Source organism: Dendrobates tinctorius, unplaced genomic scaffold (assembly GCF_039654945.1).
Source record: "Dendrobates tinctorius isolate UK_male_01 unplaced genomic scaffold, ASM3965494v1 ptg000128l, whole genome shotgun sequence".
NCBI lineage: Eukaryota > Metazoa > Chordata > Amphibia > Anura > Dendrobatidae > Dendrobates > Dendrobates tinctorius.
Window position 1 is genome coordinate 6,613,894 of NW_027361796.1, and position 14,632 is coordinate 6,628,525.

General features: G+C 42.9%; 1 protein-coding gene across 1 annotated transcript in view; it reads right to left on the reverse strand.

Annotated features, from left to right (window-relative positions):
• Positions 1-1,520: 1,520 nt before the first annotated feature.
• Positions 1,521-14,632, reverse strand: part of ERMP1 (endoplasmic reticulum metallopeptidase 1) — a 109,566-nt gene continuing 96,454 nt past the window's right edge. Inside the window, exons 12-15 of the mRNA XM_073542648.1 lie at positions 10,359-10,558; positions 7,052-7,167; positions 6,644-6,807; positions 1,521-2,214 (exon numbers count right to left, since the gene is read on the reverse strand). Of these exons, the coding sequence (XP_073398749.1) occupies positions 2,050-2,214; positions 6,644-6,807; positions 7,052-7,167; positions 10,359-10,558 (645 nt within the window). The 3' untranslated portion in view covers positions 1,521-2,049. The remainder of the gene's footprint in view (positions 2,215-6,643; positions 6,808-7,051; positions 7,168-10,358; positions 10,559-14,632) is intronic.

Consider the following 14,632-nt stretch of genomic DNA (forward strand, 5'->3'; position numbering starts at 1 on the left):
GGCGAGTTTGCTGGCCAATCAAGCACAGTGATACTGTTGTTTTTAAACCAGGTATTGGTACTTTGGGCAGTGTGGACAGGTGCCAAGTCCTGCTGGAGAATGAAAGGTCTATCTTCAAAAAGCTTGTCGGCAAAAGGAAGCATGAAGTGCTCTAAAATTTCCTGGTAGATAGATGTGCTGACTTTGGTCTTGATAAAACACAGTGGACCTACACCAGCAGATGACAAGGCTCTCGAAACCATCATTGATTGTGGATACTTCACACTAGACCTTGGAAATCAAGGTCCCAGAGTCTGGAGGAAGAGTAGAGAGACAGACAATCCAAGCTGCTTGAGGTCTACTGTGAAGTTTCCACAATCTGTGATGGTTTGGGCAGCCATGTCATCTTCTGGTATAGGTACCCTGTTTTATCAAGACCAAAGTCAGCGCAGCAGTCTACCAGAAGATTTTAGAGCACCTCATGCTTCCCTCTGCCGACAAACTTTTTGGAGATGGAAATTTCATTCTCCAGCAGAACTTGGCACCTGTTCACACTGCCAAAAGTACCAATACCTGATTTAAAAACAACAGTATCTCTGTGCTTGATTGGCCAGCAAAGTCACCTAACCTTAACCCCATAGACAATCTATGGGGTATTGTCAAGAGAAGATGAGAGACACCAGACCCAACAATGAAGGCTGCTATCAAAGTAACTTGGGCTTCCATAACACCTCAGCAGTGCCACAGGCTGATTGCCTCCATGCCACGCCGCATTGATGCAGCAATTGATTCCAAAGGAGCCCAACCAAGTATTGAGTGCATTTACTGAACATACCTTTCAGTAGGCCAACATTTCAGATTGTAAAATCATTTTTTAAAGCTGGTGTTATAAAGTATTCTAATTTACTGAGATAATGACTTTTGGGTTTTCATTGGCTGTAAGCCATAATCATCAACATTAACAGAAATAAACACTTGAAATACATCACTCTGTTTGTAACGACTCTATATAATATATGAATTTCACTTTTTGTATTGAAGAACTGAAATAAATTAACTTTTTGATGATAAGCAAATTTTGTGAGAGGCACCTGTATACCAAAACAAAAAAAAAAAAAAAAAGTCAGGAGAGCCGACATGTCCTTTTAAAATATAGTTGTAGTGCAAGATCTCAAGTACTTTTTTGTTTTCTGCCTTTAGGATGGATTTCAACACTCCAGAAGATTTCCTTTGGAGGGAAGAATGAAAAAAGTGGTTTGGTACCCTGTTAGCCAGTAGAAAAAAATATATAAAGTGCTCTCAGTGAGAGAAACAAAATAGGAATCTTGTGGGTGCGATACCTTTTAATGGCTAACAAATAATAGTGAATGATGTTACAAAGCTTTCAAGACAACTTAAGTCTCTTCATCAGGCTGATATAACAAAATAATTGTTTCTTCAAATATTTTGTTATATCAGCCTGATGAAGAGACGTAAGTTGTCTTGAAAGCTTTGTAACAACATTCACTATTATTTGTTAGCCATTAAAAGGTATCGCACCCACAAGATTCCTATTTTGTTTCTCTCACTGAGAGCACTTTATATATTTTTTGGAGGGAAGGAAACTCCTACTTCCCATGTATTAGAGCACACCTGACAAGGCAGGCACCAACACCCTCTGCCGGTGAGACGCTGCACAGTGACCATTAGGACTAAGTACGGAACATGATATAACACAGGAAGTACAAGTAACATTAGTTTAGACCACATTAATGTTATGTAAACAGAGGTAATCCAGTGTGAACATTTTAAAAAGTCCAGAAATAATGTTCTCATGTGCATGAATGGAGTTCATAATACATATCCAGTTCAGTAAATTCATAATTATTTTTCCACATTCCTCTAGAAAATTCAGTGCAGTTTTCACGATTATAAAATAACCCTCTTCCCTCGGCATCGTAGTTAAGAATTGCCATCATCCATTTGTGATTATAGTGGTATAGTTAATGCAAATGCTTTTCCCATAGCTCTTTCACCGTCGTTGGCATGGTACATGCACATAGCACTATGGTGATGCTGCACAGAAAGACATCAATACACATACTGCTTGTATGAACTGACCCAACTGGATGGGAAGCTCCAGTCAGGGAACCTCCGCAGTAAGGAGTCAAGCTCAGGGGAGCGCCGATCCTCCCCAAAGAAATAATGTGAAGCTGCTGCAACCGTCACTATTCCATCGAGATCTTCATCTGAGCCCTAGACAAGAAAAAGCAAAAAGTCAGTGGTATACAATGTACACCATACGCAGCAAGAAAAGTGGGTTTGAGCACCCATTAAGGATGTAAACATTAACTAAAGAATTTATTACATCACCAAAAGAATTTGCTTTGGCATAACTTTTTGATCAGTGGAATCTTCACTGATCCTCAGGGCCGATGTACCAACAACACCTGTGGACACACGCTGTCTAGGGAAGTGCTGCATGATACATTTTAGTAGATCTAGTCATACCCCCCTACTGACCAGAAATTTGCAATTGAAAATCCTGGGAAGGCCACTTTAGTTCTATGCAGTTATATTTTGACATTGTCATGTGCTAGAAACTGGTTTGACTTTTCCAAGACCACTGTGTAAAGCCACCTTTATGTCTGAAAAGTTGGTTTTTAACAATGAAAAATGCAAAGTACTACATCTGGGGAATAAAAATGAAAAAAGCATATACAGAATGGGAGGAATAGGGCTAAGCAACAGCACATGTGAAAAAGACTTGGGTATACTAATAGATCACAGACTGAATATGGGTCAACAGTGTGATGCAGCAGCAAAAAAAAGGCAAATGCAATTCTAGGATGTATTAACAGAAGTATACAGTCATTATTTCCCTCTACTCCTCTTTGGTCAGACCTCATCTTGAATACTGTGTCCAGTTTTGGGCACCACATTTTTAAAAAGACATCAACAAACTGGAGCAAGTTCAGAGAAGAGCGTCCAGAATGGTGACCGGTCTGCTAACCATGTTCTATGAGTAACGGTTGCAGGATTTGGGAATGTTTAGCTTGCAGAAGAGAAGACTGAGAGGAGACTTAATAGCTGTCTACAAATATCTCAAGGGCTGTCACATTGTAGAAGGATCAACTTTATTCTCATTTGCACAAGGAAAGACTAGAAGCAATGGGATGAAACTGAATGGGAGGAGACACAGATTAGATATTAGAAAAAACTTTTTGACAGTTAGAGAGATCAATGAGTGGAACAGGCTGCCACGAGAGGTGGTGAGTTCTCCTTCAATAGAAGTCTTCAAACAGAGGCTGGACAGACATCTGTCTGGGATGATTTAGTGACTCCTGCTTTGAGCAGGGGGTTGGACCAGATGACCCAGGAGGTCCCTTCCAACTCAACCATTCTATGATTCTAAATTATACAAGCAACAATGCTGCCATAACATCTGGTAGCGTGAACTGTATAGGTTTGACTCATGGTTTGTCTGCCCATAAATATATGTGACTGTTCCACGTATAGATCTGCAATATTTGTTATTGGGTTACCCAGGGGCGTATCTTGGGGGGCAGACAGCTGGTGGGCACCATCGGGCCACCTGATGTGTGGGTCCGAAATGTCGCCCAGGGAACTACATTTTGCCACCCCCCAGAGTGAGAATCGTCCATTTTCTTAGCCAGCTATCAATGTGGGAGAATGTGAGTAAACAGTATGGGTAGGGTGGCTGGGAATGTGCAATGTGTTAGTAGACAGTATAGGCAGGGTGTGGTGTGCTAGGTATTTGTGAGGGGCAGTATAGGAAGGGGGAATATGAAGTGAACAGTATGGATGGGAATTGTGTGAGGGAACAGTCTTAGGGAGAAAAGTGTGCAGGAGCACAGTATAGAGACTGGGTAGTGGGGGGCAATTTAGAAAAAAGGCAGCATAGGGGATAGTGTGAGGGCACAGACAGAAGGGCGAGTGTGAGGAGACTTTGTGGCAAGGCCCAGTATGCAAAGGAGAGGACAGTGTGGAGGCCATGGACCATAAGGAGGACAAAGCAGGGGTCATATTTTGTGCACGGAACACAGTGAGGGGCAACTAATCATGGGCACAGCATAGAACAGATATTTTTATTCCATAGCATAACAATGATACTGTTATCTTTAAAGGGCCTTGTGTCAGGGTGTGATGCTGAAGACCGGAGAAGACTGAAGTCTGCAGAAATGAGCTGTGGATGTGAAAAGTCATCATGCCGTCTGCAGAAGATGGAGAAGGAAAGAAAGTGAGTGACTGCAATCAAAGACAATGTCATCTATAAAGGGTACCTCGAACTAGACATTTATTTGTGGTACTTACTACATCTCATCAGTGCTTTTGTTCCTGTATGGTTCATATTTTGATGGTGAGTGGTAACAACTCCCAGTATTCTCCTTACCATTTTTAAGGACATACTGGGAGTTTGTACATTCATGTGATTTACAATTGTTTATGTAGTTGACCTGACATTACAATTGGTTGCTGTAGTAAGCTTGGTATTGTATTCATGTACTGATACTGGTTCTGTTGCTGTATTTCTTTACTGCTAGTCTTTCTCGTGATGTATTTCTGTCTTGTTTGTGGTTGGGGGGTTATATTTCGCTACTTAAGGCGGTTATGGTACTGCATTTCTGTACTGATGGTTGTTGTGATGCTGTGTTTCTACAATGATGATGGTTCTAGTGATGTATTTTTGTACTGATAATTGTTCTAGTGATGTATTCATATACTGTTGGTGGATATGGTGATGTCATATACTGTTATTGGTTGTGATCCTGTACACATGTTGCAATCCATAACTTGTCAGATAACAGGATAAACGGCTGTGTTAATAAAGTATTTATGTTAGTAGCATTATCAAATTCAGCATTGTAGTAAACCATTAATATACTCACAGTTAGGATACATGTCTGCTTTCCGGTTCCAGCGGACATCACGTAACCTCTCATATGCAATTTTCATACTTACAGTCACATGCAGATGTGATTCAATTCCCTCTTCTCTCAGTGATACATGGGCTGCAGTTTATCACTGAACATTGACAGAATCAGGAAGAGAAGCTAGTCTGCACATGACTAAATGTGCAAATCACATATGAGTAGAGATGAGCGAACCCCTGGATATTCGGGTCGGGCCGAACAGTTATTAAAAAAAAAAAGAAAAAAAAAAGTTTGGGTACCAGAACAGTACCCAGATCCCATTCATTTGAATGAGGAGCCCGAACATCCAGTGTTTGCCATGCTGTCATGTGCATGACAGTGCGGCAAACATTGCTTCTGATGAGCAGTAAAATCATTACCGCCGGCCAGACCACCGCGGTTCCTGCAGCTGCTCCCATCAGCTGATGCCTGTTGCCGCTAATAACAGCTAGAGCAGGCGCTTGCGCTCTAAATAATAATAATAAAAAAACAGAGTGGGTTCCTCTAATTTTTGATAACCAGCCAGGCAAAACTCAGCTATCAGCTTTAGCAAGGTTGGTTATCAAGAATAGAGGGGTCCCCACGCTGGTTTTTTAATTATTTAAATAATTTGACAACCAGCCTTGCTAAAGCAGACAGTTGGGGGCTGGTATTCGCAGGATGGTAGGGGGCCATGGATATTGGCCTCAATAGTGCAAAAATAGCTGCCCACAGCCGCCCAGAAAAGGCACATCTATTAGATGCGACCAATTCTGTCATTTTGCCTGGCTCCTTCCACTTGCCCTGTAGTGGTGGCAAGTGGGGGAATATTTGTCACCTTTGTATTGTCCAGTGACATCAAGCCCACTGCTTAGTAATGGAGAGGCGACTATAAGACACCTATCCATTACTAAACCTATAGTTGTATTGCAAATAAATACACAGCCAGAATAAAGTCTTTTATTTGATATAAAAAAAAAGTCCTTCTTTAATTTAGAAATAACAAAAACACAGCTCTGCTCACCATTCCATTGAATCCCTTGTCTCCTTTTTACCGCAGTGAAATTCTCCGGAGGAACTCACCTCTGCTCATTGGCCCGGCTGGGTATGCAGCCTCAGTGACCTGTGGTAACCTCGATGATGTCACCACTGCTCACGGAGGCTGTGCTCGCAGCAGCTCATTCATCAGTGGTTGTCAGCTTGGACAGTCGCATCATGGCACTGTCCAGGTTAAAAACTATTAATCACCAGACATGAATTACGGCGTGAGACAGAACATCGGACAGGTGAGGGATACGGTTGTTTTTTATTTTTGTTTTATTACAGGGACAAGAGATTCAAAGAAACTGAGGGTGAGTATAACGGTGTTCTTTTTAAATAAAAAAGGAAAAGTGTGTTTTGTAAGATTTTATACTTGCTGTGTGTTTATTTACAATATAACTATAGGATTAGTAATGGATAGGCGTCTCATTACTAAGCCGTGGGCTTGATGTCACCAGACAATACAAAGGTGACATCAATCCCACAAATATGAACTCCACTTGCCACCGCTACAGGGCAAAGCGTAAGAATTGGCGTAAGAATTGGCGCATCTAATAGATGTGCCATTTCTGGAGCAGCTGTGGGCTGCTATTATTAGGCTGGGTGGTAGGCAATATACAAAGCCCCTTACCAGCCCCCAGCTGTCTGCTTTAGCAAGGCTGTTTGTCAAAAATAGGGGGGATCCCACGCAGTTTATTTTATTTACATAATTAATAAAAGTGTGTGCTTACCTTAACTTCAATCCAGAATTTCCATGCAGGAGCCTGCAGGCCATGGGAATAATATATAAAGTAGTCGCCTCCACTGCTGGATACTGGTATCCCATCACCCAGTGACCAGCTGGACAGCACAGATGTTTCATGTGGACGGATGTACACTGTGATATGACTGGGTCCTGCCAGAGATGTATGTAACAAAGTGTATATTTACACTGACATCAGGAATGCACAACAACGAGCAGTATGTCTGCTATTATACAGGGGTAAAGAGCTGGTATCCAAAATTACTAAAGATTATCTACTGAATAAAAAAAATATAAAAATATAATTTTATTATGCACCAAATGATGCCGCTTTTTTCGCTTCTTAGATATTACTCTGTTTTAATTCATAGGATTATGGGAAAAAAGAGCAAGGTACCTTTAACTTCAAAATTCAGACGTACAGCACCCCACGGCATTTCTTCTTTCGATTCTAGTTTAAAATCCATGTCCTCGGAGACTGGAGGGGGAGCAGCAGGTATGTACCAATTTTTTCTGTTGAGGAAAAAAAAAAAAAAAAATCCATTTGAGCTGATTTGATCTAAAATAACTAAATTAATACATTCACATTTCTTTAAAAACTTCATGAACAGCAAATGGGTAGACAGCCATATTCTCTACCTTGTGTACACATCTGTTCTCTCAGACTACGATAGTTATAGGACTAAATGTGGGGTAACAAAGCACCGCAGTACAAGATTAATGGTGGTAATGAGACAAGTGCACCGACATACTAAATATCTGCATCTTTGTGAGCACATACTGGAATTACATTTATTCCCATTATCACAGATCGATATTGTTCAGTAGTGCTTGTAAAAAGAAGCACTTTTCCCATTTTACTGCTTAAATTTGTGGCCATTCTTGTGATATTAACTTGTTCACGACATGCACAGTATAAGTATAGCACAAGTCGGCAGTGGGTGTTATGGGAGTGGGCTTGTGAGCCCAACGCATACCCAGCAGATGATGGCTTTTTTGGCTCCGCACCACCTGCGACTGTTAACCTGTTAAATGCCGCTCTCAATTTCTAACAGCGGCATTTTCACACACATCAGCATGGGGGTACGTTACTCCATCCACCCATGACGTGTGTGGCCTGTTTGCTATGACAGCTGGGGGTCTATTGAAGACCTCCATGCCCATCAATATGGAGCTTGAGGCCAGGCTGCAAAGGAGACCAAGATTTCTGCTATATTTAGTAGACGCAGATTCAAATTCCTTAAGGGGACTATTAAGAACAGTGAAAAAAAATGTTTTGAATAATAAAACAAAAACATAAGTTCATATTACCCCCCATTCTCCCAATTAAAAACAAAAAAAGTGTAATAAATTTATATATACACACACATATACATACACACACAGTGTAAAGATATGTGGTATCGCCGGGTTCAAAAAAGTCCAATCAATGAAAATATAAAAATAACTACAGTAAACGGTCTGGGATTAGGAGGCAACAGCAAGTTCCAGAGATCTTGGCTAGCTTAAGAGTTCAATAGAAAAGAACTTGTAAGCACTGCACATGTTCTGCTGTCTAGTAGCAGTGATCAGGCTCAAAAGCAACAAGCACTAAACAAGAGAAAAGTCTGACTATCTCAAGAATGGCTGAAAAAGCTCAGTAGGGTTAGTCCTACATTAACCCCTTAATGACCGCCGATACGCCTTTTACGGCGGCAGTTAAGGGTACTCAGCGCTACTTTTTCACGGCGAATAAAAATAAGTGTATACCGCCAAAAAAAAGTCAGATTTTCCATTTAATTTCTCTTTCATCTGATGTGATTGTACATCAGAGGAGAGCGAAATAAGATCCCCCGATACCTCTGGTGTCCCTGCAACCCCCCGTGAAGTTGCTATGGCCACCGGAGTCTTCTTCCCGAAAGAAAATGGTGGACGCATGCGCAGTGTGCCCGCTGTGATCTGACGGCCGGCACCCGGCAATAATAGGAAATTTTTCCTATTGGTTCATTTTGATCACTGTGATAGACCCTATCACAGTGATCAAAATAAAAAAAATAGTAAATCAAATCCCCCTTTAATGCCCCCTTAGTTAGGTAAAAATAATAAAATAAAAACATTGTATTTATTTCCATTTTTTCATTAGGGTTAGAGTTGGGCTAAAGTGAGTCGGTCTAAAGTTAGGGTTAGGGTTAGGCTAAAGTTAGGGTGGGGGCTAAAGTTAGGGTTGGGATTAGGGGTGTGTTAGGGTTGTGGTTGGGATTAAGGTTAGGGGTGTGTTGGGTTAGGGTTATGGTTGGGATTAGGGTTAGGGGCATGCTGGGGTTAGGGTTGGAGTTAGAATTGGGGGGGGAGTCCACTGTTTAGGCACATCAGGGTGTCTCAAAACGCGACATGGTGCCACCATTGATTCCAGACAATTTTGCGTTCAAAGAGTCAAACGGTGCTCCCTCCCTTCTGAGCTCTGCCGTGTCCCCAAACAGTGGTTTACCGCCACATATGGGGCATCAGCGTACTCAGGACAAATTGCACAACAACTTTGGGGATCTAATTTCTCCTGTTACTTTTAGGAAAATAAAACATTGTGGGCTAAAAAATCATTTTTGTGGAAAAAAAATGGATTTTTTATTTTCACGGCTCTGCCTTATAAACTTTTGTGAAGCACTTGGGGGTTCAAAGTGCTCACCACACATCTAGATAAGTTCCTTGGGGGGTCTAGTTTCCAAAATTTGGTCAAATGTGGGGGTTTCTACTGTTTAGGCACATCAAAGGCTCTGCAAACACAACATGATGCCCGCAAACCATTCCATTAAAGTCTGCATTCCAAAACGTCACTACTTCCCTTTCGAGCACAGATGTGTGCCCAAACAGTGGTTACACCCCCACATATGGGGTACCAGCGTACTCGGGACAAATTGGACAAGTTTTGGGGTCCAATTTCTCCTGTTACCCTTGTGAAAATAAAAAATTGTGGGCTAAAAAATCATTTTTGTGGGATCTAGTTTCCAAAATGGGGAAAGCTCTGCTATGCACCCAAACTGTGGCTTTTCCCCACATATGGGGTATCTGCGTACTAAGGAGAAATTGTATAACAAATTGTGGTCCATTTTCTCCTGCTACCCTTGTGAAAATAAAAAAAAATGGTTCTAAACTACATTTTTTGTGATAAAAGTAAAATGTTCATTTCTTCCTACCACATTGCGTTAGTTCTTGTGAAGCACCTGAAGGGTTAATAAACTTCTTGAATGTGGTTTTGCGCAACTTGAGGGGTGCAGTTTTTAGAATGGTATCACTTTTGGGCATTTTCTATTATATTGACCCTCCAAACTCACTTCAAATGTGAGGTGGTTCCTAAAAAATGGTTTTGTACATTTTGTTGGAAAAATGAGAAATCGCTGGTCAAATTTTAACCCTTATAACGTCCTAACAAAAAAAAAATTATGGTTCCAAAATTGTGCAGATGTAAAGTAGACATGTGAGAAATGTTATTTAAGAAGAAATTTGTGTGACACCACTCTCTGATTTAAGTGTACGAAAATTAAAATGTTTAAGATTGCCACTAACATGAAGTACAATATGTCACGAAAAAACAAACTCTGAATCAGTGGGATACGTTGAAGTGTTCCAGAGCTATAACCTCAAAGTGACAGTGGTCAGAATTGTAAAAATTGGCTTGGTAGGTAAGTACCAAATTGGCTCTGTCACTAAGGGGTTGAACAAATACTAACCTTATTAAGCTGTGCACAGGGAAATACCAAGGGAACCCGCAGCATGGACCTTCATGACAGGGAGCCCTTACTGTATCATTTAATTCCGGTATATGAGGAGTGATGTGCGTTATTCCATTGTAATCAAAGCCATTTATCCATATCCCAGAGTCTCGCTTTACCAGATCTCCATTCAAGTTGTGAAAATTTCGGGTGGTGTGCTGGAGGGATATAGAATGGGAAGTGAAAGACGGTTCTTCAATACACAAGAATACAATGGGTGAGATTTACTAAAAGGTTTCATTTTTAAAAAGTACAAAGAACAGACAGGAGGACCTTTCCCCAAGTTTTTAGTGTTGAACAGGACACATGATGCAATAGTGGTGTTATCAGATAGGGTGCCCCGGCATTTGATACCCCTTTATACATTTCAAGTGAAGTAGTACGTGTCGGTTTTATTAGAAACTAGCTGAAGAGCCCGGCGTTGCCCGGGCATAGTACTTAACTGTGGGTCCCGCTGTCTTCCTTAACAGCCCCGCTCTCCACCTGCAGCCCCGCTCTCCACCCGCCGTCCCGTTCTATCCCTCCGCAGCCGCGCTCTACATCCGTGTCCCGGTGTCCTCCCACAGCCCCGGTCTCTTCGTTCACAGCCCTGCTCTCCCGCTCTCTCCCTATACAACCCCACTGTCTTCCTTCCTCCACATCCCCGCTCTCCATGCACCACATGCGGTGACGCCGGGACCAGGAGAGGTGCGCAGATTGTTAGTTCGGCCAGAGTGGGCGGAGCTAGAACGGAGCTGCAGCGCATGTGATTGGGCGGCCTGCGGGAGCATGGCCTAGCGCGGTCGGCCAGAGTGGGCGGAGCTGCAGCGCGTGTGATTGGGCGGCCTGTGGGGGGCGTGGCCTAGCGCTGTAGTAGGCCGCAGTAGAAGAAAAACAAGAAAACCTGGAGCAGCACCACAACAATACTTTATTGAAGTGCACGCTTCTCCAACCAGTGTTCAATTGGCATAGCAGGATAAATAGCAAAAAACAGGGAAAAAGCACATGAAGTCAAAAAGACTGAACTTTAAAGTTCACTTATTTTGACTTCATGTGCTGTTTCCCTGTTTTTTGCTAAATATATATATATATATATACACACACTAGCTGAAGAGCCCGGCGCTGCCCGGGCATAGTAACTAACTGTGGTTAGTTATAGCAAATTATAATTATCCTCCATCCCATAGTCCCGTGCCCATATACCCATCATACATATCCACGATCCCATAGGCCCGTGCCCATATACCCATCATACATATCCTCCATCCCATAGTCCCATGCCCATATACCCATCATACATATTCTCCATCCCATAGTCCCATGCCCATATACCCATCATACATATTCTCCATCCCATAGTCCTATGCCCATATACCCATCACACATCCTTCATCTCATAGTCCCATGCCCATATACCCATCATACATATTCTCCATCCCATAGTCCCGTGCCCATATACCCATCATACATATCCGCCATCCCATAGTCCCGTGCCCATATACCCGTCATACATATCCTCCATCCCATAGTCCAGGGCATATATATATATATATATATATATATATATATATATATATATATATATATATATATATATATATACACACATACATATACATATACATATATATATATATATATATATATATATATATATATATATACATATACACACACACACATATATACATACACACACACTAGCTGAAGAGCCCGGCGCTGCCCGGGCATAGTGGCTAACTGTGGTTAGTTATAACAAAATATAATTGTCCTCCATCCCATAGTCCCGTGCCCATATACCCATCATACATATCCTCCATCCCATAGTCCCATGCCCATATACCCATCATACATATTCTCCATCCCATAGTCCCATGCCCATATACCCATCATACATATTCTCCATCCCATAGTCCTATGCCCATATACCCATCACACATCCTTCATCTCATAGTCCCCATGCCCATATACCCATCATACATATTCTCCATCCCATAGTCCAGTGCCCATATACCCATCATACATATCCTCCATCCCATAGTCCAGTGCCCATATACCCATCATACATATCCTCCATCCCATAGTCAACCATTATGACATCATATTGCGAGGCGGGGCTTGCAACCTATGATGACATCAGCATCGCCATGGCAACCATTATGACATCATAATGAGGGGCGGGGCTTGATACACACTTTTTCCCCATTATGTAGATAGGGGCAAAATTGTTTAGTGAATTGGAACGCGCGAGGTTAAAATTTTGCCTCACAACATAGCTTAGGACGCTCTCGGGGTCCAGACGTGCGACTGTGCCAAATTTTGTGGCTATAGCTGCGACGGTGCAGATGCCAATCCCGGACATACACACACACATACATACTGTACATACATACATACACACACTTGAGCTTTATATATATTAGATAGATACATCTATCTATCTGAGCGTATTGTCCCACCCATTCCGCATAGCCACATTCACTATATTATCCCACATCATCCCGTCAGCCAGAGCCACTGGGCTACTATCCCCAGTTTCCCACATCATCCCGTCAGAGCCACCAGACTACTTCCCCTAATATCCCACATCATCCCGTCAGAGCCACCGGACTACTACCACTAATATCCCACATTATCCCGTCAGCCAGAGCTACTGGACTACTACCACTAATATCCCACATCATCCCATCAAACAGAGCCACCGGCTACTACCACTAATATCCCACATCATCCTGTCAGAGCCACCGGACAACTACCCCTAATATCCCACATCATCCCGTCAGAGCCACAGGACTACTACCACTAATATCCCACATTCATCCTGTCAGCCAGAGCTACCGGACGACTACTACTACTACTAATATCCCACATTATCCCGTCCGAGTCACCGGACAACTACCCCAAATATGCCATATCATCCCATCAGCCTGGTGTCAGAACCAGAGTGCTGAGTGGAACGGTCCTAACTTCCATACCGGGGATCCCTTTAAGAGAGGCCTGGCGTCAGTACCAAAGCGCAGAATGGATTTGCCCTCACTTCCATACCAGGGATCCCTTTAAGAGGGGTCTAGGGTCAGAACCAGAGTGCAGAGTGGATTTGCCCTCACTTCCATACCAGGGATCCCTTTAAGAGGGGCCTGGGGTCAGAACCAGAGCGCTGAGTGGAATTGCCCTAACTTCCATACCAATGATCCCTTTAAAGAGAGCCTGGGGTCAGAAGCAGAGCGCTGAGCGGAAGGGTCCTAGCTTCCATACCGGGGATCCCTTTAAGAGGGGCCTGGGGTCAGAACTGGAGCGCTGAGTGGAACGGTCCCTAGCTTCCATACCGCGGATTCCTTTAATAGAGGCCTGGGGTCAGAACCAGAGCGCTGAGTGGATTTGCCCTCACTTCTATACTGGGGATCCCTTTAAGAGGGGCCTGGGGTCAGAACCAGAGCGCTGAATGGATTTGCCTTCACTTCCATACCGGGGATCCCTTTAAGAGAGGCCTGGGGTCAGAACCAGAGCGCTGAGTGGATTTGCCCTAACTTCCATACCAATGATCCCTTTAATAGAAATCTGGGGTCAGAATCAGAGCCCTGAGGGATTTGCCCTAACTTCAATACTGGAGATCCCTTTAAGAGGGAAGATGTGCCTATGGGACTATGGGATGGAGGATGTGTGGGTATATGGGCACGGGAGGGGGTGATTCATTTCTCGCATGTGCTCTTTGCTCCTTTCTGGGGGGCAGACAATGGCTGGGAGCTTATGTTACCGGGGATGCTATATTTCTCCCACCCGGCCAGTGTCTGCTGAGGTGTTGTGGAGTGGGAAAACTGTAGCTCATAGCAACCAATCACAGCTAAGCTTCTTTTAAACAGTTCTGGTGAAATGAATGATGCTTAGTGATTGGGTGGGGCTCTGTGGAGTCGGCGTGGCCGATACATTCATCTATTCTATTTCTAAACACTGTTTTTCAGTGATCACTTTGTATCTCCGTTCATACTGCACCCACACACACAAATGATACACCATTTGAAAGGTAAACTTGCCCCCTTCAGCAAGAAAATAGCCAAACAAACCACACATCCACGATTTGATCTCAAAATACAGTTTAAACATTAATTTTCATAAACCTGCAGTAAGGAAAAATGACCTGCAGGTGGCACCACAGTACCCCAAAGCACACTACCACAAAGCTGCTTACAGACATCACAAACAAATCCAAACATTTGCCTTGGGGGCTTTCCAGCTTGCGGAACTGCTTGCCCAGG